At 42.5% G+C, this 27,003-nt stretch overlaps 1 protein-coding gene across 1 annotated transcript in view; it reads left to right on the plus strand.

Annotated features, from left to right (window-relative positions):
- The first annotated feature begins 24,872 nt into the window (after positions 1–24,872).
- Positions 24,873–27,003, plus strand: part of LOC310802444 (major histocompatibility complex class I-related gene protein-like) — a 12,789-nt gene continuing 10,658 nt past the window's right edge. The window contains exon 1 of the mRNA XM_083666799.1: positions 24,873–25,041. Within this exon, the coding sequence (XP_083522925.1) occupies positions 24,993–25,041 (49 nt within the window). The 5' untranslated portion in view covers positions 24,873–24,992. The remainder of the gene's footprint in view (positions 25,042–27,003) is intronic.

Here is a 27,003-nt window from a genome sequence, read left to right on the forward strand (position 1 = left end):
AGAATGTCACACGGACTCATACCCCCATACTGAATCTGCTGCTAGCTAAAACTCAACTTCCTTCTCATCTCAAGAGGTTGAAATCTCACCTGAATGCCGGTAACAGATACCACTGTTGTGCTAGTGTATGGGTAACCCTTCAGAAACAAACAGAAGAGTGGATTCATTGAGAGAGGGTGGTGGGTTACAGAACAGATCTGGGATGTCTAACTATCTCTATGTATATGTTTGCCACTTCTACCAGAACTTTCTGATAAGACCTGGCTATCCCTATTAGAGTAAATCATCTTTGTTCCTACCTCTGGCGTTAGCCTCCACCTCTCCACAGACATCGCCCACCACAGTCGGCAATCAGCCCCTCGCACCACACACACATGGTGCATCTTAGTCTCCACCTTCTGGGGAGTGAGAATGGAAACAAGGACATGTGTAGTAAGTGTGATCCGAGAGGAGGTCAGTGATAGAGCTACATGGAGACCTAACATGAGAATATTCACCAACACAGTGCAAATTGAATGGTCATACTGTATACAGTAGAACAACCAAGCTATAAGATGGTACAAGGGCCCAGAGTTATTAGATTGTTCTACGGTACCTTGGACCCAGTGACACGAGACCATGCAGTCTGGAACTGGAAAATCCTCTCACAGCTCATCAGCACTCTGCATGTGTTCGTCTGAGAACGAGAGGAGAGGAGACATCAAGAAATGTTCCAGAACTATTCTCATTTCAGTTAACATAGAGAAACAATAAATACAACAGATGTCAGTATGTTTTTTTCTGTGACTGAAACAGAGTAAAATAGTGTTTCTTTTTGTCACGGAAATCAAGCATAGCGAAGTATTTAACATGTGAACCCAGGTCTGCTGTGAAATCAATTGGATTTTTCACCATTTGGACATTCCTTTTTGAAAGTCCAACTAGGGACTGATGGTGAAAGTTAGCACAAGCTAAACCTAATCAAGCTCTAGAGGCTAACTGGGTTCTTATACCCAATCATATGCAATTGTAGTCTGCTGTCTTGTATTTGTTTATTAATTATGGTTTTCTTGGCTCTCCAATGGCGACAGGTGGTGTGGATTGTCGGAACGGTTGTTCGTAGCCTACCACTAACCACTACCAAAAATCAAGTTCTATCTCCCTCCCTTACCTAACCCATTTAAGATCAGTCAACTTCAAAGGGGTGACGTCAGAGTTGGGCCGTCCCAAGGATCCCAGTTAGCATTTATCGATCCATAACAGACTGACCAGCTAGGAGAGTAAAACATGTCTTACCCTTATGGCCAGAGGCCCACAGTACAGAGGACTGTACCTCCATGGCAACAACTGCCCGCTTGGCACCACCACCTCCTGTAGCACAGAATGCATGGACATAAAGTAACAATGATGTCTGTCTCTCTACTAACATACATACACCTAGACTAGAGAGTGTCATAATTCTCTGCTAGTGGGAGATCTTACCTCATAGATGAGGACAGTGGATGGGTCTTGATCTGGTTGACCTTGGTCTGGGTTTCCCACAGGTTGGATCAGGACACAAGCCTGGGTCACTGCCAGATCCCTCATGGTCAGGACTAGTAACATCAAACACCATTATGTTTATTGGTAGGGTTTCTAGAATTTTCTACAGGCTATATAGGTGGTTCACAAAAAACTAAATCTGTTATCACTGTTTATGAACTCAGAAATGCACTATATTCTAGTGGGTTGATGTAAATGTATTGTTTTTAATTGTGTTTTTTATACTGTAATGTGATTTTCATGAGCCTTATGAAGATTACCTGGATGTAGTTCCGATAGGAAAAATAAATGTATTCTAATTCTAGCCTTGCTTGCCATAGCTAAATTACCTACCTATGTTTCCACTTCTTGGACAAAAAAAACCCCAACAATAATGACATTGACATTTGTTGTATATCCACTGGCTAACTGTAACTTACCTTGCTCATCAGTGATAACAAGGGCCTCTTCAGAGCCCCAGATCCTCTTATACATATAAACTGACCCAGCAGCAGCAGCTACCAGGCCAGCCACACAGACAAATTTGCGTCCTCCCAGCTGGTTGAGAAGAGAATTCATCTTAGTTGATCATCACTTGTCACAAATGTCCAACTGAAATGAAACACTGTCTGAACATGCTTTGTTGTGTCCCTCTGTTTTACTCTGGAATAATGTGACATCATTGATGTGTCGCCTATTATGATGTCACAACGCACACATCGCAAAACTCCAACATGGCATTTTTTAGTCCATCAGCCAGGGGGGTCGGTCAATACCATTTGGAGCTTTGACGTCTCATAGCGATTGTTTGAATCTTTCTATGCCCCAAGAGTTGAAAAATGTGTGATAGCATAGCTTTCTCGGAATGCTCTGTATGAATGGTTTGCAAACAAACACATTTTTTCAAATCTTAAACCTTTTTTTACTCTTAATTCTAAAAGCTTATTACATTACATATTCGATGATATATAATAGGTCCAAAACCAACGACATTTATTGTTAGAAAATCATTTTGACTTGCCCTGCGTAAATAATAGGACATTGAAGCGCTGTTTCCTTCTTTTGGCTCTATGTTCCAAAAGTTTGAATTTGAAATCAAACAATTACTATGAGGTTCAAGTATAGATTCTCACCTTTTTTTGAGGGCATTTGTGTACATATCGGTTTCATCATTTAGAAATGACAACTGTTTAATAACAACTCCATAGATAACTTTGTTAGCTATGAGGCTATCTGCTAGCAGAGCTATGCTACTCCACACTCTAGTTCACTCGACGCTGGTCAAAGTAACACTCGTCTTTTATATTCTCAATAATGGAAGTAAGCAGATCTTGCAAAGGAAAAATACTTTGAAAGCATTTCTTCACACACGTGGCAGGAATCTCCAGCGCATAGTACATACAGGTCTGATCAGTAACGAGCTAACACGGAAAAGACAGCGACATGATTTTTCCACGATCCAAAGAGGCGTAGGGCGGATCTACCACTTCTGATTGGTTAACTCACATCGTGACTAGGGTTCTCGTTGGTTGATTGAATATTTTCTCAATTCTGCAAAAACTAATGACATACTGCCAAATGATAATGATGTCATCCACAAATCACCTTTCCAAGTTCTTACATGGAATACCATTTCCAGTTTTTAACCATGAATATATCCCAAATCATCTTATTTTTCATAGATTTTAGCTTCTCTCAATCATTGTATATTCTTCTTCCTTTTAGTGTCTAATATTTAGTAGGAATCCACTTACTTTAAGGATCATTCTATTTATTTTACTCATTTCATAACACTTGAAGTGCATTATTAATCGGCTCTATTTGTCTGGGTTACACAGTGTTTTAATTTAGAGAGCATGTGTTGGTTCTTGTTTTAAGGCATTGGCAAGCTATTGGAAGTGTTTGTGTGACATGAGAGACACTTCAGCATTGGTTCCATAGGTACTCACGCCGGAAGCATTACAATTGCGGTAATCTGTAGTCACACTCCTCTACTGGAGTAGGGAAGTCATGTTTGAACCTTACGACAAATAGCTTACTGTTGTCCACTTTCGTCATTCGCTGCTGTTGTTATTTTTAACACCTTTGCATTGATTGCTCAAAATATTATCCACATATTTGTTAGAGGAAACAAAATATTTGCTTTTTTTATTATTTGGTTACAAATGCGACTGGCTATAAACCAAGGTTACACAACTCTGGTTTCCATATTGATATTGGCCAAGTTTCCGTATTAAATTATGCCGCATAACAACTATGACTGACAACTATGAACTATGAGCTGTCGAGTGGTAAAGCAATGTTAATTGCAGTTTTGGTGTTTTCCGAGATAACTCCCTGCCTTCTGCGTATCAACAAAGTGTCGGACGTCTCCTTTCCTTGACTTTATATACAGTACAGAGGGCTTCAACTTTCCTTACGGCCATACCACCCTGAACACGCCCGATCTCGGAAGCTAAGCAGGGTCGGGCCGGGTTAGTACTTGGAGGCAAATGCTCCTCCAAGTCCCTATCCGATCCTCAACCGACCAATGGTTATGCGCCGTTTAGTAAAGTTGATGCAGTGGTAGAGCGCCGTTTAGTAAAAATGATCTCTAACCCACCAATCATTATGCGAGGAATTTCAAACGTCATCTAATTTATACGGCTCCGGCGGCCACTATCGGTGAATCTCATTTACGACGTCCCTGTTACTCAGGTAAGTTTCATCCTCTTCATCCTTTGCTAGTTAGACATTTGTTAGGCATGTATAAAGCTGTGCCGATTTTGTCAAAAGATAAAATATTGTCTGGAAATCAGCAACTGACCATACCATCGTTTGCGGGATTTGGCTTGTTAATGTGTAATGACAACGTATTGACAACCTGTCACCTGTCAACGGGTCTGGTGACACGGAGTTGAGAACGAACGAACATCCCATAAAAAGTGTACCCACACACTTAGAACAACGCTTTCTTACAGGAATAATCCATAATACGTTGCAATTATTTTGAGTTGGGGGCTATCAACAAAGTTTTTCTGTCATGGTTCATCCGCCCCCCTCCCCCCTGAGGGACGATTAGCGTGCTAGTCACAGTGTCTACGACAGTGAACAGATTTGGGGACCATTGTGACCATTGTGTCAATGCCCTATACACCTTACATTACAAAATGAAACGATGAAGCTGGTGATAAAAATGCTATTCCGTTGGCATGACCAAAACGCATCTGTCTAATGACTCGACATTGCTTAGGTGGGCATCATCTTGAAATCGCGTGTCAGTGTTTTGTATATGTCTGTTGATGTAGAGTCAAATCAATTAAAAAAATAAACGGTAAGGTCACTTCTGACAAAATATTTGCTATCAGTCTTGTATGATAACTTTGTACGATGCGTGTCAATCAAACGTCCCCTAGTTTTACCTCAGATTGTTATGGACCAAAGTGATACAATGTGCTGCTACAACGTGCATAACAATCTGAGGTTAAACTAAGGGATGTTTGATTGACACACATAGATTTTGATTTAAAATATAGATTTAGATATAGAATATTGTATAGATAGATTTAATATAGTACAGTATAGATCTATACTGTACTATATTAAATCAATCTATACTATATTAAATATTATTCTAAATCTAAATGAACTGTTTTACTAATATTTCTTCATGTTTTACTGCACCAGGTGAAACATGGAGAAACCTAGACACCAGTGCAGTGTGTGCGACAAGACGTTCGCTGAGAAGTCTAACCTGACAAGGCACAAGAAAATGCATTTTGCCAAGGAGAACTGGGACTGTCATGTGTGTGGTAAAAGCTTTACCACCAAACCAACGTTGATCTCTCATCAAAAGCAGCACCAGTATCCAAACATTTGTTTGTACAGGCAAGGAGAGGCCAGGCTGCAGTGTACAGATGCAGCAAAGTCTGTGGCAGAGGTCCCCTGCAAAGTAGAAGACCCTACATGGCTGGATCCCAAAAAGGCAGAGGCGGCTGCAAAGAGATCCGGGGGGGAAATGTGGAAAGGCCAGTTGGTCATTGCATTCGGGAAGTACGCTGGACAGACATTCAGATGGCTTCTTGAAAATGATGTCGGCTGGCTTGTATGGTTGCTCTTCGAATACTGCCAGAAAGGTGAGAAGAATGAGCTTATGAAGTGGCAAAAGGAGCGAATGCTGGAGTATGCTAGAGAGTTCCCTCCCGTCACATGTCATCTTGACAAGAGGTTGGAGGTAAGATAAACTGGGTTATCTTTTAGACCTGAGCAATTGATGAGATGTTACATAGTAATCATTACTAGTAAAAGTTATTTTTTTTTGTATGAGATTATTCTACGGTTGTGTTTTATTTTCTGCAGAAACAGCAATCAAAGAAAAAAAGGGCTGAGTCTACCGTCTCCGAGTTCCAGCAGGATCCCAACTATGCAAGTGATGCTGAATTGTTGGCTGCTGCAGGTAATATTATGCTGAAATGAACATGAAATGACTTTGTATTATGCTGTGGAGCTGCTAGGACTTTGTGTTTGTGCCATGTGAAATTCATCAGTATGTATCAAGCAATGCAGTTGATACATTTTTGTGGTATATCCTCTTCAGAAAATGTCCTTGACGAGTCTGAGGCGCCGGTCTCTACGCAGCTTACCACCTGGGGAGACCTCACTTCTGCTGTGTGTCAGGACTCTGACAACAGGCCCGGACCCTCATCCCTCCGAGAGACCTCTGCCTCAGAATCTGGTGGCATCCTGCTGGAGGGCTGGCAGAAATTCTGGGAGCAACCACTTGCATCTGCCCAAGCCCTTGGTATAGCCCCTCCTAACATCAAGTGGCTGAAATGCAACGAGACGTACGGCCTGTTTGAAAGGGCATCCAAATACAAGAACGTCAAAGGAGAGACACTGGAGAGGAAGCTCTTGAAGGAGAAGATGGAGTTCCACCCACCCCCACTTCCTATGTCTGTCAAGGGAGCGGTGCCCAACATGATGGCCTTTTTCACCACTCCTGCCTTCTTCTGGCGGCCAGTCGGTGTGATGAAAGCCTTGATCCGCTGCCCCAACAGCAACTGCCCCGCACCGCCAGGGGAGTACCTGGAGAAGAAAGGCTTCGGCAGCTACGCTAGGCAAGTGTGTGGCATGAAGTACAATTACACCCTGTTGACAGAGAAGCTGATATGCCCACATTGTCAAAAGATGAGGCAGACGATGAGCCAGGCGCATAGTAATGCGGACAACAGCGAAGATGAGGCGGAAGATACACACAATGCCCAACAGTACATGTGGCTGGCATACAGTCCCAAGATTCTGATGAACCTCGCCCCGGCCGTCAGAAGCATGCTCCCTGCCATACTGTGTGGGAAGCGTGCTGTGGACAGAGGTGTGGTAACCCTGATCAGTGACCGACTCAACGCTGTGTCCATGAGCAAGGTGCAGAGACTGCTGCAGCAGGGCCACGACGAGTGGTACGTGGAGCGACGTGACCTGTACCAGACTCTCCTGTACGAGGCTCACACGGCTGGATCCGCGTCATCTCAGAGAGGCATCCTGTCCTTTGCGAGAGCAGCCGGCACTTACACCCCTCCCATTGCCCAGTCTCCCCTTCCGTCTGCTCGTGTTCTGAGGCGTGCTCACCTGATCATGGAGATCGAAAAGATGCCCATGTACAGACACCAAATCTTCAGTGTGACTGGAGAAATCCTGTGCATTGATGGTACAAGAAAAGTATGTATAAAGTACTTGTAATCATATGGAACAGACAGACTGTTAATAAACACCATGCAATGAATGTTCTGCTTTGTTTTCTTAGGTCCTCAAGAAGATATATGGCGATGGCCAGGGCACCATGCAGTACGTCACCAGTGTGCTGAACGAGTGGGGCCAGTTCTTGACGACAGTGGTGGTGGCAGCTGAGTCTGAGGGGTGCTACGCGCGCATGGCGAGAGGTCTCATTGCCCGGTTTCGACGTGCCAATGCTCCTGCGCCAAAAGTCTTATATGCAGACAACAACTGCTGTCGGTAAGTTTAATAACAATTCCATTGAAACCTATGATGAAATTGATAATCCAAGTGATGTACATATCAGTTAACTTCATATAATTTTTTTGCAAGACACACATGGATAACACAGTTATAAAAACATGTAACACACGTACACAAAATGTTGATATAATTTCATTGACAGCGGTTCATCCTTCCTGGAGAATCTGTTTGGTGACTGGGTGCAGAGGGGTACTGTGGTCAGACTGGACATCCGACACTGGCTGCACCGCTGGGATGCTGTTGTCATCAAACAGAGCCACGCCAAGTATGGGGTGTTCATGAGTGCCTTGGCAGGTGCGGTGCTCGCCTACAACAAGGCGGACATGATGCTCCTAGTCCAGGCGGTCAGGAGTGGCAACCAAGAGCTGTACGCCAGGTATTCGGACGAGGAGATGATGGCGTTCCTCAAGCCTCACCAGGTCAGGTTGTATGTCAGGCGCATTACCCATGGGGTTGTGGTATGTGTGATATTGATCCATGTATGAATTTCATGAATAAGAAGCAAACATACTTGCTTATTTGTCAATATGGATTCAACTGTACTGGACTAAGGTGTCACTCAGATCTAGTTTTGAAAATAAATGTAAGATCATTAGGAGTAACGACTGATTTAACACTGTGACGGCCCGCTGGCCTGTGCCTTTCCCTTCACCATATTTAACCCTCTGTTTGTCCTCGTTGTTTCTGTGAGTGTTCCAGGTGTGCAGACTCTACCTGTGTCATGCTGTTTCCTTTGTTTTGCCTTTGCTATCTTTTGTCTTTGTCATTTGGATTTGGTGCAGACGTTTTGCCCATTTGTTTGTTTGATAATTGCACCATATGGGAAAATAAAGCCAGTTTTGTTATTGGTAAAACCTACTCCGTCCATCAGTTGTGTTACACTCATTCTAGTTGTGACAACACTCAAAGCTGAGAATATATATGTTACAGGAGACCACTTTGGTGATTGAGTCCATCATTGCCGAGTTCAGGGGACCAGCAGGCCTTGACATTGACGGAATCCACCTGTTCAAGTCGACAGAGGCAGTTGATGCTCACTGGAGGCAGTAACTCTTTGGAGGGGTTGCACGCACACCTGTACAATGCCATTCCTTCACAGAGATGTGGGATTATGCCATTCCAAGTGAGTAATTAAAAAATTACGATATAGCGTAGTTTCAATGATGCATTTTATTTCACAGCTTTAGTCATCGCTTCTAAGCATATACAATAACAGTCAAAATGGTCATGTGTTTCAGGTATACCTGATGGCCTTTGCTGTGCAGTGGAACAACCGCATGGCATCACTCCGGGTTGCTGGTGGTCAGGGTCAGCAGACGTCGTGCATGGACGTGCGACAGATCCAGCGCATCAATCAGCAGGCCGAGGTTATCTTCGGCAAGGATCACGTCCTGGAGCCCAACTTTGCTGCTCCAATGCCCGTCCCTGATGCGTACGAGCACCCAGACGAGGAGGAGCTCCTTGGCGTGGAGTATGCCATGTGCCAGTCCACCAGCTTCACTGCTAGGGACTACTATGTCCAGAAAGGTACAGTACTTAATCACACACTTACACAAGGTTATCCTTAGTTATCCATAGTTTTTCATGCATATTCTAGCAATGACGACAAACATGGTATAAAGTTAAGTTTTAAAAAGCAAAGAAGCAAAGAAACCGTGCATATTATTGAATGAATCCACAAGTGGTTGTTGTAACTACGCAGACACATTTGTGATTAGTACAATTACATATTTGCAGTTGAGGAAGAGCAGTCTCGTGAGGAGTCGGAGTCGGAGTCGGTTGAACAGGAACAAGGTGAAGATGAGGAGATGGCAGACGAGGGTCTTGGCATGTCTGCAGAGTCAGAGGAGGATCCTATCCACAGGGTCTGTAGGAAGCATGCCATCCTAACCCAGGCAGAACAGGTGGAGGAGGAGGATTGGCCCATGACCCCCCCAAGTCCCTATTGCTCAACCTGGGATCGGATGAAGATTGATCAGAAAGAAGGATGCCCCCTGGTGTTCACTGGCCTTAAGTTCTATTTACAGAAATGTCATGTATAAGAATTGATTGAAATCCACTTGGCTGCTGAATGTTGTTTGCATTATTTGCATAGTTTGAGTTGATGTAGATGATTAGATTAGATTAGATTCAACTTTATTGTCATTGTGCAGAGTACAAGTACAGAGACAACGAAATGCAGTTAGCGTCTAACCAGAAGTGCAAAAAGCAGAAAATGCAATGAACAGTATATACAAGTAGTGCAGTATGTGAGCAGTAAGTAGTGCAGTATAGTATAGTAGTGCAGTGTAAGCAGTAAATGAATAGCAGTAGCATTATAAGCAGAATAAATAGGTTACAGTATGAACAGTGTATCAGCATATGAGCTGTATAGGCAATGCAGTCTAGCAGTATATATGTATTAACAGTAACAATAGGGTAGATAGCAGAATAAATATAAAAATGGAATGCCGTATGAACAGTATAAACAGGTATAAACAGGTATGTAGATTGATGAGATTTATATATTTAGGTGGAAAAGTGTACAATTATTACATTTTTGGCCTGAACTATAAAGGGTGTAAGAATGTATTTAATGCACTCTCACTTTGTCTGGAAGACATCTGAGCCATTCACACGACTCATTGTAATGACCACCCAGGGGGTGCAGTCAGCACAATCTAATTAGCAATGCATATTGACACTTCAGAGTCTGGGAGAAGACACAAAGACAACTTCTCTGTTTTATCTGGTTTTAACCTATGTAACTTGATTTCTTTCATTTGGTTTACTTGGTTAAATTTAAGGTTATTGGTAACTGTTAAATAAACCACCATTCATATCTCTTTCCTCCGTAGCCCTTCTTAGCCTTACTCATGTGTTATTAGTTGATAAACTACATTCGAGGTCAACCTACTAATCTTATTGGAGTCAGATTAAATTGTAGTCTATAATACTTGATCACCATTGATGCATTGCTTTGACCAAAAAATACCATAGTGTATTTCCCCTTTATAAGGGGAAACTGATCATACAAACCATACCATTTCTGAATGCTTGCACCTCGTGTTATGATGTGTGACATGAGATATGCCCCACCATCCTACTTACCATGCAGCCCATAATTAATAAACTGGGTGTTGGTAAAAGTATTTTCTTAGAGCTTATACTCTAGGTGTTTCACCTACAATCATTTTTGACATGTCCCACCCTCCTCTTTTTTTCTGAAACCCAAGCATACAGAGACTCCAAATTACTTGAAATACTTTTATAATACTTTTATTTATACTATTACTTAAAAGTGTTATTCACAAATTACCAAATAGTATTACAGTTTTATTCTTTAACTAGAATGTGTTTCGTCCCAACGAACTGCGAGAGTGTGGTTGCTAAAATGCCGCAGATGGTCACCAACAGTTACTGAATAAGACATGAGAACAGTGCATTTTGTGAAACGAAAATGCATTCAAAATTTACAAAGAACCCAATGTAAAGGTTTCAACATGCACATTTTTCCATTTACTACATATGCACTCAGATTCCATGTATGGGGCACAGATATATTATTTTTATGACACACAAACACAAGTAGGCAGACCTGTTTAGTTGAAAGCCCACTCACCACGTCAAGGTACAGGCCATGAGTGAGATGACGAGAGACAAACATTTACAAACATTTAGTTAAACATGGAGCTGACAAAGACATACAAACATCACAAGGACATGCACACAAAAAAACGGCACGAGGACACGCATGACAAAAACACCGATTAATTGAACATAAACTAACAATAAAGGGTATGTAAATGAATTGTGTTAGATTGAAACAGAGGTTAAATTGGACCGGATATTGGACATAGACCAGAACATGTTTGTATAAAAAAGATACTACAAAGTGCATTTTTAACTACAATATAAATAATAAAAAAAGACAAGAACATTCTTTAATTAAACTACAAAGTGCATTTTTAACTACAATATAAATAAATAGCTGTACAATATAAATACAAAACTGTATTGCTCTACTTGCTAAAACACTTTGAAACACTTTGACTCAAACAAACAAACAAACAAACAAAAACAAGCTTTTTTTCTCTTTCTTTCTCTCTCTTAAAGATGGCACAGGAGAAGTGGCATCACACAGGTAAGTCACAGGTATTTTAAAATTGTTTTTCCTCTTTTCTAACTCGGCATGCTTCATCCACCACACTTTTGAAGTGTTCAAAACTATGGTAAACAACATCTTTAAAACCAGAGGTAGTGGATTTCCTAGTTGCCGGGCAATAGGAGAAGACTTTCTGGATGCTTCCAGCTGCTTTGTCTTTGGAGGGTGTGTACCTCTTACGCTGCCCACCACACCTAGGCACTTGGCAAGCCCCACATGGCCGCGAGGACTTATTAGGCATGTATGGCTTGGTTGTTGGTGCAGGGGGCTGTGCCACAGGTACAAAGCTCTGACTGCATGATGGCCCACGAAATATGATGGAGGGAGCCTGTGGCTGTGCAGGAAGAACCAGGAGTACGGGTGCTGCCGACACAGCGGGTGGTATGTAGGTGGACGCAGCAGGCTTTGGCTGAAGGGGCCGGTTCACAGGGGTCGGTTCTGGCTCTGGCTTTTCAACACATAACCTGGAAATATAAAACACACATGTGATGATGAGTATTGATATGACGTGTGTGCTATTTGCTTTCCACAGCCTACACAAGTAGTCTTTCCAACAGGTGAAATGAAGTGCTTATTACAACTTACCTCCGCTTCTCACCACGCCTTTTCCCAGCCTTGTGATGAAGGTGCTGGTACTGCACTTGAGGTCGATCTGGTGGTGGTAGGGATGTCGGCAGCGCAGGAGCTTCTGGAAACGGTGTCTCCGACAGCACTTTCAGGTGGGGCGTTACTTTTGGCATTACTGTTGCCCTGTAGTTGGCCTTTTTCTCCTCCTTTGCAGTAAAGATTGAGATGGACTTGGCATTCAAATTGGGCAGAGGAATGGCGAGACCGCCGAGGATGGGATCGTCTCGGAGTCGGTCTGCAATCCTTTTATACTGCCCCTTTAAAGAAGCCGTGACCTTGCTGGGGGAGGAGAGCTGATTGGCCGGCGCTCGGTTTTTGAGCATTTTAATGAGGAGGTAGAGCAGACGACTGTCCTCCGTCACCTGTGCCGCCTGAGGATACCTCATCCAGCCAAACTTGGTCTTCTGGGCTGCTCTGGTCTCGGGTGAGTCAGCCCCAAGGCACCGACCAAACAAGGTGTAGCCCCACCTGGACTCGTACTGTTTGACGAATCGGGCGGCGGTCTTGTCGTGCTCGTGAAGAGAGCTGGCGGCGGTGGCGATCTTCTGCCTGAGGTCGGCTGGCACTAGGTGGAGGTCGCTGTTGTCTGCCAGTTCTAGAAGCAGCAAGGCCAGTGCCTCCACTTCCTCTATTCCTGGCAGATGCAGATGTCTCTGGCTCATGAGCACATCTTGCAGAGCAGGACTATCCTCCTCCTCCACCTGTTCTGCCTGGGTTAGGATGGCATGCTTCCTACAGACGCTGTCGATAGGATCCTCCTCTGACTCTGCAGACATGCCAAGACCCTCGTCTGCCATCTCCTCATCTTCACCTTGTTCCTGTTCAACCGACTCCGACTCCTCACGAGACTGCTCTTCCTCAACTGCAAATATGTAATTGTACTAATCACAAATGTGTCTGCGTAGTTACAACAACCACTTGTGGATTCATTCAATAATATGCACGGTTTCTTTGCTTCTTTGCTTTTAAAACTTAACTTTATACCATGTTCGTTGGCATTGCTAGAATATGCATGAAAAACTATGGATAACTAAGGATATTGTGCCACTGCTCTTACTCAATACCACTGCTCTTCTGTACATATCTGTCCATACTGTTCATAATGCACATAACGCACATATCCCTATATTTTCTTTAATACTACTGTTAATACACTGCACATATCTGTACATACTGTACATACCTGTTTATACTGTTCATACGGCATTCCATATTTATATTTATTCTGCTATCTACCTTATGTTACTGTTAATACATATATACTGCTAGACTGCATTACCTATACAGCTCATATGCTGCTACACTGTTCATACTGTAACCTATTTATTCTGCTTATAATGCTACTGCTTACTTATATACTGCTTACACTGCACTACTTATATTATACTGCACTACTTACTGCTCATATATTGCACTACCTGTATATACTGTTCATTGCACTTTCTGCTATTTTGCACTTCTGGTTAGACGCTAAGTGCATTTCGTTGTCTCTGTACTTGTACTCTGCACAATGACAATAAAGTTTAATCTAATCTAATCTAATCTAATAACCTTGCGTAAGTGTGTGATTAAGTACTGTACCTTTCTGGACATAGTAGTCCCTAGCAGTGAAGCTGGTGGACTGGCACATGGCATACTCCATGCCAAGGAGCTCCTCCTCGTCTGGGTGCTCGTACGCATCAGGGATGGGCATTGGAGCAGCAAAGTTGGGCTCCAGGACGTGATCCTTGCCAAAGAGAACCTCGGCCTGCTCATTGATGCGCTGGATCTGTCGCACGTCCATGCACGACGTCTGCCGACCCTGACCACCAGCAACCCGGAGTGATGCCATGCGGTTGTTCCACTGCACAGCAAAGGCCATCAGGTATACCTGAAACACATGACCATTTTGACTGTTATTGTATATGCTTAGAAGCGATGACTAAAGCTGTGAAATAAAATGCATCGTTGAAACTATGCTATATCGAAGTGTTTTTTTAAAAATTTAAATTACTCACTTGGAATGGCATAATCCCACATCTCTGTGAAGGAATGGCATTGTACAGGTGTGCGTGCAACCCCTCCAAAGAGTTACTGCCTCGCCGGCACCTGTGCTTGTTCAGCCGAACGCCATTCAGCACCACCACCTTTACAGAAACATACAGCTGTATGCCAGGGGGATCCTGTAAAGCACAACGAATTGCAAGTTCCTTATTTATTCTGGTGTCCTTTGAAATTTTGCCATACAAGTTTGAATGGTTTTATAATGACACATGATGACTGCAAAGACATTAACCCACCTGCATGCAACTGAGATGCTTGCTTGCAGTTGCCCAGTGAGCATCAACTGCCTCTGTTGACTTGAACAGGTGGATTCCGTCAATGTCAAGGCGTGCTGGTCCCCTGAACTCGGCAATGATGGACTCAATCACCAAAGCGGTCTCCTGTAACATATATATTCTCAGCTTTGAGTGTTGTCACAACTAGAATGAGTGTAACACAACTGATGGACGGAGTAGGTTTTACCAATAACAAAACTGGCTTTATTTCCCCATATGGTGCAATTATCAAACAAACAAATGCGCAAAACGTCTGCACCAAATCCAAATGACAAAGACATAAGATAGCAAAGGCAAAACAAAGGAAACAGCATGACACAGGTAGAGTCTGCACACCTGGAACACTCACAGAAACAACGAGGACAAACAGAGGGTTAAATATGGTGAAGGGAAAGGCCAGCGGGCCGTCACAGTGTTAAATCAGTCGTTACTCCTAATGATCTTACATTTATTTTCAAAACTAGATCTGAGTGACACCTTAGTCCAGTACAGTTGAATCCATATTGACAAATAAGCAAGTATGTTTGCTTCTTATTCATGAAATTCATACATGGATCAATATCACACATACCACAACCCCATGGGTAATGCGCCTGACATACAACCTGACCTGGTGAGGCTTGAGGAACGCCATCATCTCCTCGTCCGAATACCTGGCGTACAGCTCTTGGTTGCCACTCCTGACCGCCTGGACTAGGAGCATCATGTCCGCCTTGTTGTAGGCGAGCACCGCACCTGCCAAGGCACTCATGAACACCCCATACTTGGCGTGGCTCTGTTTGATGACAACAGCATCCCAGCGGTGCAGCCAGTGTCGGATGTCCAGTCTGACCACAGTACCCCTCTGCACCCAGTCACCAAACAGATTCTCCAGGAAGGATGAACCGCTGTCAATGAAATTATATCAACATTTTGTGTACGTGTGTTACATGTTTTTATAACTGTGTTATCCATGTGTGTCTTGCAAAAAAATTATATGAAGTTAACTGATATGTACATCACTTGGATTATCAATTTCATCATAGGTTTCAATGGAATTGTTATTAAACTTACCGACAGCAGTTGTTGTCTGCATATAAGACTTTTGGCGCAGGAGCATTGGCACGTCGAAACCGGGCAATGAGACCTCTCGCCATGCGCGCGTAGCACCCCTCAGACTCAGCTGCCACCACCACTGTCGTCAAGAACTGGCCCCACTCGTTCAGCACACTGGTGACGTACTGCATGGTGCCCTGGCCATCGCCATATATCTTCTTGAGGACCTAAGAAAACAAAGCAGAACATTCATTGCATGGTGTTTATTAACAGTCTGTCTGTTCCATATGATTACAAGTACTTTATACATACTTTTCTTGTACCATCAATGCACAGGATTTCTCCAGTCACACTGAAGATTTGGTGTCTGTACATGGGCATCTTTTCGATCTCCATGATCAGGTGAGCACGCCTCAGAACACGAGCAGACGGAAGGGGAGACTGGGCAATGGGAGGGGTGTAAGTGCCGGCTGCTCTCGCAAAGGACAGGATGCCTCTCTGAGATGACGCGGATCCAGCCGTGTGAGCCTCGTACAGGAGAGTCTGGTACAGGTCACGTCGCTCCACGTACCACTCGTCGTGGCCCTGCTGCAGCAGTCTCTGCACCTTGCTCATGGACACAGCGTTGAGTCGGTCACTGATCAGGGTTACCACACCTCTGTCCACAGCACGCTTCCCACACAGTATGGCAGGGAGCATGCTTCTGACGGCCGGGGCGAGGTTCATCAGAATCTTGGGACTGTATGCCAGCCACATGTACTGTTGGGCATTGTGTGTATCTTCCGCCTCATCTTCGCTGTTGTCCGCATTACTATGCGCCTGGCTCATCGTCTGCCTCATCTTTTGACAATGTGGGCATATCAGCTTCTCTGTCAACAGGGTGTAATTGTACTTCATGCCACACACTTGCCTAGCGTAGCTGCCGAAGCCTTTCTTCTCCAGGTACTCCCCTGGCGGTGCGGGGCAGTTGCTGTTGGGGCAGCGGATCAAGGCTTTCATCACACTGACTGGCCGCCAGAAGAAGGCAGGAGTGGTGAAAAAGGCCATCATGTTGGGCACCGCTCCCTTGACAGACATAGGAAGTGGGGGTGGGTGGAACTCCATCTTCTCCTTCAAGAGCTTCCTCTCCAGTGTCTCTCCTTTGACGTTCTTGTATTTGGATGCCCTTTCAAACAGGCCGTACGTCTCGTTGCATTTCAGCCACTTGATGTTAGGAGGGGCTATACCAAGGGCTTGGGCAGATGCAAGTGGTTGCTCCCAGAATTTCTGCCAGCCCTCCAGCAGGATGCCACCAGATTCTGAGGCAGAGGTCTCTCGGAGGGATGAGGGTCCGGGCCTGTTGTCAGAGTCCTGACACACAGCAGAAGTGAGGTCTCCCCAGGTGGTAAGCTGCGTAGAGACCGGCGCCTCAGACTCGTCAAGGACATTTTCTGAAGAGGATATACCACAAAAATGTATCAACTGCATTGCTTGATACATACTGATGAATTTCACATGGCACAAACACAAAGTCCTAGCAGCTCCACAGCATAATACAAAGTCATTTCATGTTCATTTCAGCATAATATTACCTGCAGCAGCCAACAATTCAGCATCACTTGCATAGTTGGGATCCTGCTGGAACTCGGAGACGGTAGACTCAGCCCTTTTTTTCTTTGATTGCTGTTTCTGCAGAAAATAAAACACAACCGTAGAATAATCTCATACAAAAAAAAATAACTTTTACTAGTAATGATTACTATGTAACATCTCATCAATTGCTCAGGTCTAAAAGATAACCCAGTTTATCTTACCTCCAACCTCTTGTCAAGATGACATGTGACGGGAGGGAACTCTCTAGCATACTCCAGCATTCGCTCCTTTTGCCACTTCATAAGCTCATTCTTCTCACCTTTCTGGCAGTATTCGAAGAGCAACCATACAAGCCAGCCGACATCATTTTCAAGAAGCCATCTGAATGTCTGTCCAGCGTACTTCCCGAATGCAATGACCAACTGGCCTTTCCACATTTCCCCCCCGGATCTCTTTGCAGCCGCCTCTGCCTTTTTGGGATCCAGCCATGTAGGGTCTTCTACTTTGCAGGGGACCTCTGCCACAGACTTTGCTGCATCTGTACACTGCAGCCTGGCCTCTCCTTGCCTGTACAAACAAATGTTTGGATACTGGTGCTGCTTTTGATGAGAGATCAACGTTGGTTTGGTGGTAAAGCTTTTACCACACACATGACAGTCCCAGTTCTCCTTGGCAAAATGCATTTTCTTGTGCCTTGTCAGGTTAGACTTCTCAGCGAACGTCTTGTCGCACACACTGCACTGGTGTCTAGGTTTCTCCATGTTTCACCTGGTGCAGTAAAACATGAAGAAATATTAGTAAAACAGTTCATTTAGATTTAGAATAATATTTAATATAGTATAGATTGATTTAATATAGTACAGTATAGATCTATACTGTACTATATTAAATCTATCTATACAATATTCTATATCTAAATCTATATTTTAAATCAAAATCTATGTGTGTCAATCAAACATCCCTTAGTTTAACCTCAGATTGTTATGCACGTTGTAGCAGCACATTGTATCACTTTGGTCCATAACAATCTGAGGTAAAACTAGGGGACGTTTGATTGACACGCATCGTACAAAGTTATCATACAAGACTGATAGCAAATATTTTGTCAGAAGTGACCTTACCGTTTATTTTTTTAATTGATTTGACTCTACATCAACAGACATATACAAAACACTGACACGCGATTTCAAGATGATGCCCACCTAAGCAATGTCGAGTCATTAGACAGATGCGTTTTGGTCATGCCAACGGAATAGCATTTTTATCACCAGCTTCATCGTTTCATTTTGTAATGTAAGGTGTATAGGGCATTGACACAATGGTCACAATGGTCCCCAAATCTGTTCACTGTCGTAGACACTGTGACTAGCACGCTAATCGTCCCTCAGGGGGGAGGGGGGCGGATGAACCATGACAGAAAAACTTTGTTGATAGCCCCCAACTCAAAATAATTGCAACGTATTATGGATTATTCCTGTAAGAAAGCGTTGTTCTAAGTGTGTGGGTACACTTTTTATGGGATGTTCGTTCGTTCTCAACTCCGTGTCACCAGACCCGTTGACAGGTGACAGGTTGTCAATACGTTGTCATTACACATTAACAAGCCAAATCCCGCAAACGATGGTATGGTCAGTTGCTGATTTCCAGACAATATTTTATCTTTTGACAAAATCGGCACAGCTTTATACATGCCTAACAAATGTCTAACTAGCAAAGGATGAAGAGGATGAAACTTACCTGAGTAACAGGGACGTCGTAAATGAGATTCACCGATAGTGGCCGCCGGAGCCGTATAAATTAGATGACGTTTGAAATTCCTCGCATAATGATTGGTGGGTTAGAGATCATTTTTACTAAACGGCGCTCTACCACTGCATCAACTTTACTAAACGGCGCATAACCATTGGTCGGTTGAGGATCGGATAGGGACTTGGAGGAGCATAAGCTTTTCCTTATTTCGACCAGTAGGGTGTACTATTATATCACCACTGTAGTTATAACAGTGCTGTAGTGTGAACACAGCTCCCGTTTCATACTGCTGTTTTGAACAGTTTATACAATTTGCTCCAAAACCACCTGCTAAGAATTGGTGACTCACTCAGCCTTCTCTTGATCTCGATTCTAGACTGACAACTATGAACTATGAGCTGTCGAGTGGTAAAGCAATGTTAATTGCAGTTTTGGTGTTTTCCGAGATAACTCCCTGCCTTCTGCGTATTAACTACTAGAACATATTCCGTTGGAAACTATGTTGGAAACGTCACCACCAAGTGTATAGGGGCTTGCTCTCACAGAACAAGTCACTGTACAAATTAAATAGACTGTGGGCTGATGTCGCAGCAATCTTCTGCTCTCCTATATAGCCTACTGTAGGCTACCTTTCTATCCAGTCTTAATCCCACTGAAACCCCAAATCCTTATTCCTTTTTTTGCAGGAAAATTCCTAACGTGCATTATCAAAGATGACTTGTGCTTATTGATGTCAAATTACTTGCTGCCTGCACATATCGGGCCAATGAGAGAATGCATGAAGACAGTATGAAAGTAGATAAGGATTTTTGAAAAAACATGAGTTGGTCCCATTCCCTTGATCCTCATTAAGATAACCTGATATTTGAACCATTTCCACTCTTCATTCATGAGCTGCTATAATAAAGTTGATTTTGCTTATCTATCTGATAAGGCAAACCATCAAAAACCATTCTCTCTCATTTTTATTTGAGTAATTATTTGGAGGGAATACAAATCATGTCAGCACTGTCAGTAATGTATACCAACAGAAGGATGGATCTTTTCAAACATCTTTCACAGCTCTTGTCACCACCTTGTGGTGGCTTACGGCAGCAATTCACTCGTCATGTCTGCCACAGCAGACGACCACCACATTGCTGTTTACAAAGAGGCATTAAAAACGACTCACTCAAACTATTACTCTGATATCATCAAGAGCAACAGTCACAATCCCAAGGTCCTGTTCTCCACAGTCAGATAATTGATAATTATTATTATTATCATTATGGTTAAATGACCTAGACAAATAATATTGATATTTTTATTTTATTTAAGCTTTATTTTGGCAGGGAGTGCCATTGAGACCAAGGTCTCAATTTTCAACGAAGAGGTCCCCGATCAAGATTTGTAATTGCCTGAGCGGCACCAGAATAACAAAAAAAATCCCAATTCGGTGGAAACCCGAGGAACCTCAAGAGTTAACTCTGAGAACAAGTTTGGTAACTTATGTTCTTATACTTCACGAACGAGGTGAGGTAAGCTGGTAGCGCTTTGTACACTGGATGGACACCCAGAGGCCCTAAATAACAGTACTCCTGTGTTAAAACAAGCACCACACATGGCACAGCCATCACACATTGTCACAGTTCCGCCTGGCCACCAGAAGGCGGCAGAGATCGCCCCCAGAGACTATGGTCTCCCAGGTGTTGCCAACACTTATTAAGGAACCTTCCCTTTAAGAAGTGTGTTTTCTGTTCTTTCCTTTGTCTTTCCTTGCATCTTCCTTTGTTAATTACCAAGTTGCCTATTTGCCTTCTACTGCATTCCGTCGTCTGGTCTCTTCTCTGCGCCTGGGTTCTACACCATACAACTACACACACATTGTAGTTATGACCTGATGACACACTGCCCTATAAACACATCACCCCAATCCCAATCCCACTTATCAGAACCACTGGGTGTCCATTCCTTCATCATAGATGCTTCATGTAATGTTGTTGTTGATCTTTTCTTTTTTTAAATTTATTATTATTATTTATCCTGTATTTAACCAGAGAAGACACATTGAGCTGTTCATCTCTTTTACAAGTGAGCCCTGTCTGAGAAGGCAGCACACACAAAGTTATACAGACACAAAAGACACACAAAGCATACAACATATCAATTGCTTGGTAAAAACATTGCAAAACACATAAAATAACTTTAGACAAGTAGACAGACAAAGTAGACAAAGTAGACAGAGCAACGTTAATCAGATATTGTAGTGAACAAGAGCGAATGAGAGTGTCCACTTGTTTCACTGCCCTCCGCTATAAGATGTCAGAGTGCATGCACCAATTGCATTCAACGCGCAACATGCTCTATTCTCTAGTCTGTTGCATCTCCGTTTTGTGAAAGTCTATGGCAGTGTCACCCAACTCGTTTTGAGTCTCTTTTGTCATCTCCTGGAGTCTACCTTTAAAACAGCTTGCTTCCTAATGATCAACAGCCCTCAATCTGGGAAATTAAAATCATCAATCACAATAAAATGGTCAAATTTCAAGTCCTTTTATCAAATATTGCAGGGATGAGCAATTCATTATCTATCATTGGTAATCATATTATGTCTTTTGGAGTCAGAGATAACGTAATGTTAACTTGTGTTAGTAGGTCATGTGACCACAAGTGTGTAGAATCTGCTTTGTCATGTCCATAACCATCTGGAGTTTATTAGGGAATAAATGCACAGTTCTTTATCTCTATATTCTCTGTTTTCCAAGTTTTTAACGTCACATAGGAAGCTAAAAGTCCCTCCTCAAGATCATTGCATTGGATGTAAACAAAGGACAGCTAACCCACTACTACAAGATTCAACTACCAAACCTAAAGGCTGCAATGACACACACTGTATTCAAGATTCAAGAGATTCAAGATTCTTTATTTGTCACGTGCATACAAGTATACAGTGAAATGCAAAAGTGACAGTGCCACAGAGTAGTGCAACAATAAGTTTTAAAATAGAATAAAATAAAATAAAATAGAAGTACTAAAAAATATAAACAGTATGAACAGTATAAACAATATAAACAGTATAAGCAGTATAAACAGCGGTGAAGCAATGTACGCAATGGAATGGCAATATACAATGGCAATGACAGGTTGACAGTACAGAAAATTACAGTGGAGGATGAGTCTGCAATGGATAATTATGTGTGTGCATATGTGTTATGATGTCAGTGAGTGTGTAAGTGACTTGAGGGGGGCACTGGTGGGGTCATCGTTGATGATCCTGATGGCATGGGGGAAGAAACTCAGTCTTAGTCTCTTTGTTCTTGCTGCATGACAGCGAAGGCGTTTGCCTGACCGCAGCAGCTGGAACAGTCCGTTTTTCGGCTGTATCCACTCTCGCCAGATTCACTCACTGAGCGTTATCTTGAAGATCACCAACTGAACGGATAATAATAATAATAATAATAATAATAATAATAAATTCAATTTGTATAGCCCTTTCTCATGGATTCAAAGCACTTTACATGTCAAAAATATGAAAATAAAACATATAGGAGGACAGAACATACATAACATACAGCCCTATACATTAAAAGTCTGCCTGAACAGGTGGGTTTTTAGCAAGGTCTTAAAGTCAACAGCAGCTTTGACATTGTGGGGGAGAGCATTCCACAGGTGAGGAGCAGCAGATGAGAAAGCTTTGTCACCCATAGTGAGTCTGGTTCTGGGGACAGTGAGGAGGCCAGAGTCAGTGGAGCAGAGGGAGCAGTATGGCATGAGGAGCTCAGATAGATAGGCTGAGGCAGAGCCATGTAGGTCCTTGTAAGTGAGGAGTAGGACTTTAAAGTCAATCCTTTGATGGACCGGTAGCCAGTGGAGTTCCTGGAGGGGATGTGATGGTGGGTGGGGGTGCATGTGAGGAGACGGGCAGCAGAGTTTTGTACGTGTTCTAGATTGTTGAGCAGGTGGGAGGGGAGGTCGAGAAGCAGGGCATTGCAATAGTCCAAACGTGAGGAGATGAATGCATGTGTGAGTCGTTCAGCTTTAGAAAAGGAGAGAAATGGGCGGATCTGGGCAATGTTCCTGAGGTGAAAGAAGGACAGCTGTCGTGTTTTATTGATGTGGGCTGCTGAGCATCGTGATGACAGCAGCTGGGCATTGATGTTGTCAATTGTTTGCAGGAAGAAGTTCATAAAGTCATCAAGGGAAGTGGAGACTGGGTGGGTTTCCAGCAGGTTTCAGTAATGATCGGACTGTGGAGAACAGGACCTTGGGATTGTGACTGTTGCTCTTGATGATATCAGAGTGATAGTTTGAGTGAGTCGTTTTTAATGCCTCTCTGTAAACAGCAATGTGGTGGTCGTCTGCTGTGGCAGACATGACGAGTGAATTGCTGCCGTAAGCCACCACAAGGTGGTGACAAAAGCTGTGAAAGATGTTTGAAAAGATCCATCCTTCTGTTGGTATACATTACTGACAGTGCTGACATGATTTGTATTCCCTCCAAATAATGATAAAATGAGAGAGAATGGTTTTTGATGGTTTGCCTTATCAGATAGATAATCAAAATCAACTTTATTATAGCAGCTCATGAATGAAGAGTGGAAATGGTTCAAAATCCTTATCTACTCTCATACTGTCTTCATGCATTCTCTCATTGGCCCTATATGTGCAGGCAGCAACCAACACGTGACGATGCTTTAGAGTAAATTGACATCAATAAGGACAAGTCATCTTTGATAATGCACACTATGGATTACAGAATTAAATTAGGAATTTTCCTGCCAAAAAGTCTGGATAGAAAGGTAGCCTACAGTAGGCTATATAGGAGAGCAGAAGATTGCTGCGACATCAGCCCACAGTCTATTTCATTTGTACAGTGACTTGTTCTGTGAGAGCAAGCCCCTACACACTTGGTGACGACGTTTCCAACATAGTCTCCAACGGAATATGTTCTAGGGGATCCTTTCTGCAGACCATTAAAATCGATCTGTGTGCACTTATCTGGCTATACCAGCGTTTGACCACCTGTTTTGGCGTGAGATACGTCAAAAACTAAAGTTGGGCAGTATTAGGCATTAACTATGAGTGGTTAAGGTTAGGCATTAACTGTGAGTGGTTAAGGTTAGGCATTAACTTCGAGTGGTTAAGGTTTGGGTAAGGGGAAGGCATTAGTAAATATTAGCATAAGAAGTCAAAAGTCCAATTACCTGAAATCGCGTCGTTATGGGCGCTGGCATGCTAAACATTCCTCTTGTAAATAAACAAATTATTATTATAACTTTTTTTTAAAACATATGCATATTGTGGGCAGTTTAGGAGACACATGGGGATGTTTCAATGAACCTTTTCACCAATCATGGCTGTCTATGCAGCTACAAGCCTGGGTCATTCAAAACCATGCTTATTGGGTTGACTTGTGGTCACTTACAATGTCTCAGCGCCATCTATGACATGTAGAAATATGACTCTAGACACTTAATTTCCCTCTCTCTCAGACAGCCAGGTCATGGTAACTAGTTTGTTACTTGACCATCTGACCAGTGTCCACGCCATTATTTGACCCACCTGGACCAGTGACATTCTCCAATGACATCACATATTTGCTATCTCTCTCTCTCTCTCTCTCTCATCACTATTGTTGATGTGTTTCTGCTGCTAAATACTTTTGCTACCTTATGCTATTGCTTTTACTATGATTGTTACTTCGTTGCACTGTTGAGGAGCTAGTTTGCCCTAAGTATTTCATTGCACCGTCTACGGCTGTATTCTGTGTATTTGACAAATAAACTTTGATTTCATTTGATTTGATTCTGCTTCAGGACTACTACCTTTAAGTTTCGAGAGGCAACCTCAGCTGTCCTGTCTTGCTTGGTTTTGGTGAACTGGTTTTTCGTGTTTTGAGCTGCTTTTATTCGATTTCCATTGGCTCAAAAAAAAAAAAAGATATCATGTCGCTCGTCATTTATTAATGCGCAGCCTTCTGCAGCGTGTGGATATTTCCACGGCGCTGAACGGAGACGTTAGTAAAGTGCGCACATGTCTGTCCCGATTGTACTTCCAAGATGATGAGTTTTATTGTTTTGCTTCTCTGCTTTCATACCGCATCTTCCGGTAAGTAGCCTATAAGTAGTACCACACTAAAGTAGTGGCAATAACTGTAAATGTTGTCCCTCACGAATGATTTGGATGATTTCAAACTTATGTTTTGTGGATTAATGAGAGAGAGAATACAAACGATTATTTGTTGGAACTTTGTTGAACAACTACAAAATAACTATGCCCCTTGTCATTGCACTTAATGCTTTGTAGAGTATTGCAATACAATCGATACAGCCGATTTACGCTGTTAATTATTTTTTATGATACTTGTATCGAGCATTGTATGTACTGTATACATACTGTACAGACTACCAAGGTGGTACACATACACAATAGTCTTAATCTTCAGTTCAATTGATCAATTGTCAGTAAATATACAGTGCCTTCAGTAAGTATACACCCCCCTGGACTTTTTCCACATTTTGTTGTGTTACCACCTGACTTTAAAATAGATTGTAGATGTTTTTTTGTCACTGATCTACAAAATATCCTATAATGTCAAAGTGGAAATACATTTTTAGAAATGTTTACTAATTAATTAAACATGAAAAGTTGAAATGTCTTGAGTCAATAAGTATTCACCCCTTTTGCTATGACACTCCTAAAATGAGCTCAAATGCAAACATATATTCAACAAGTCACTCAATCAGTTTTGATTCCATCTGAGTCCAAGGATAATAGTTCATGTGATTTCAAAATTAATATCTTTTGTTTTTATAGGGTCTCTGGTTTGCATAGGAAACAATTACCCTTAGGAAGGCCGGCAGCGCTAAATAGATATACAGTCATGAGAAAAAGTTAGGACACCCCCCAAAATATTAAGTTATTCTCTTAAAAATATGGACATATCAATATGTTATCTTCTTTCTAACAATATCTATAGATAAAGGGGATGTAATTGAACAAAAAACAATGAAAATGTAACTTTGTAATCATTTATTTAACGAAAAATTAACAATAATGCCAATTCCTACTGAGGAAAAAGTTAGGACACCCTATGCCCTAATAGATAGTATTGCCCCCCTTGGCTGAAATAACCTCAATTAGACGTTTCTTATAACTGTCTACAAGTCTCTGACATCGATTGGTAGAAAGTTTTTCCCACTCCTCCTTGCAGAATTCTTTCAGCTGTGTGATGTTCGAGGGGTGTCTTGCATGCACAGCCAGTTTCAAATCAATCCACAGCATCTCAATAGGATTAAGATCCGGGCTTTGACTTGACCATTCCAGAACTCTCAATTTCTTTTTCTTGAGCCATTCCTTGGTAGATTTACTGGAATGTTTTGGGTCATTGCATGGTCCACATCCGCTTCAGCTTCAACTTTCGAACAGATGGTCTCACATTTTCCTCAAGCACCCTCTGATACAATACAGAATTCATAGTGGATTCTATGATGGTGAGCTGACCAGGCCCTGCTGCAGAAAAGCAGCCCCAAACCATGACATTTCCACCCCCATGCTTCACAGTTGGTATGAGGTTCTTGTTCTCAAATGCTGTCTTGGTTTTGCGCCAAACATGTCTACTCTTACTCTATCTGTACATACTGTACATACCTGTTTATACGGTTCATACAGCATTCCATATTTATTCTGCTATTTACTCTAATGTTACTGTTAATACATATATACTGCTTATACTGCATTGCCTATACAGCTCATATGCTGCTTACACTGTTCACACTGCATTCTATTTATTCTGCTTATAATGCTACTGCTAATTCATATACTGCTTACACTGCACTACTTATACTATACTGCACTACTATACTACGCATATACTGCACTACCTGTATATACTGTTCACACTGCACTGTTCTGCTTTTTTGCACTTCTGGTTAGACGCTAACTGCATTTCATTGTCTCTGTACTTGTACTCTGCACAATGACAATAAAGTTGAATCTAATCTAATCTAATCTAATCTACTGTGCCCAAATAGTTCAACTTTGGATTCATCTGTCCAAAGCACATTGTTC

The sequence above is a fragment of the Argentina silus genome (genome assembly GCF_951799395.1).
Source record: "Argentina silus genome assembly, chromosome: 3".
Lineage (NCBI taxonomy): Eukaryota > Metazoa > Chordata > Actinopteri > Argentiniformes > Argentinidae > Argentina > Argentina silus.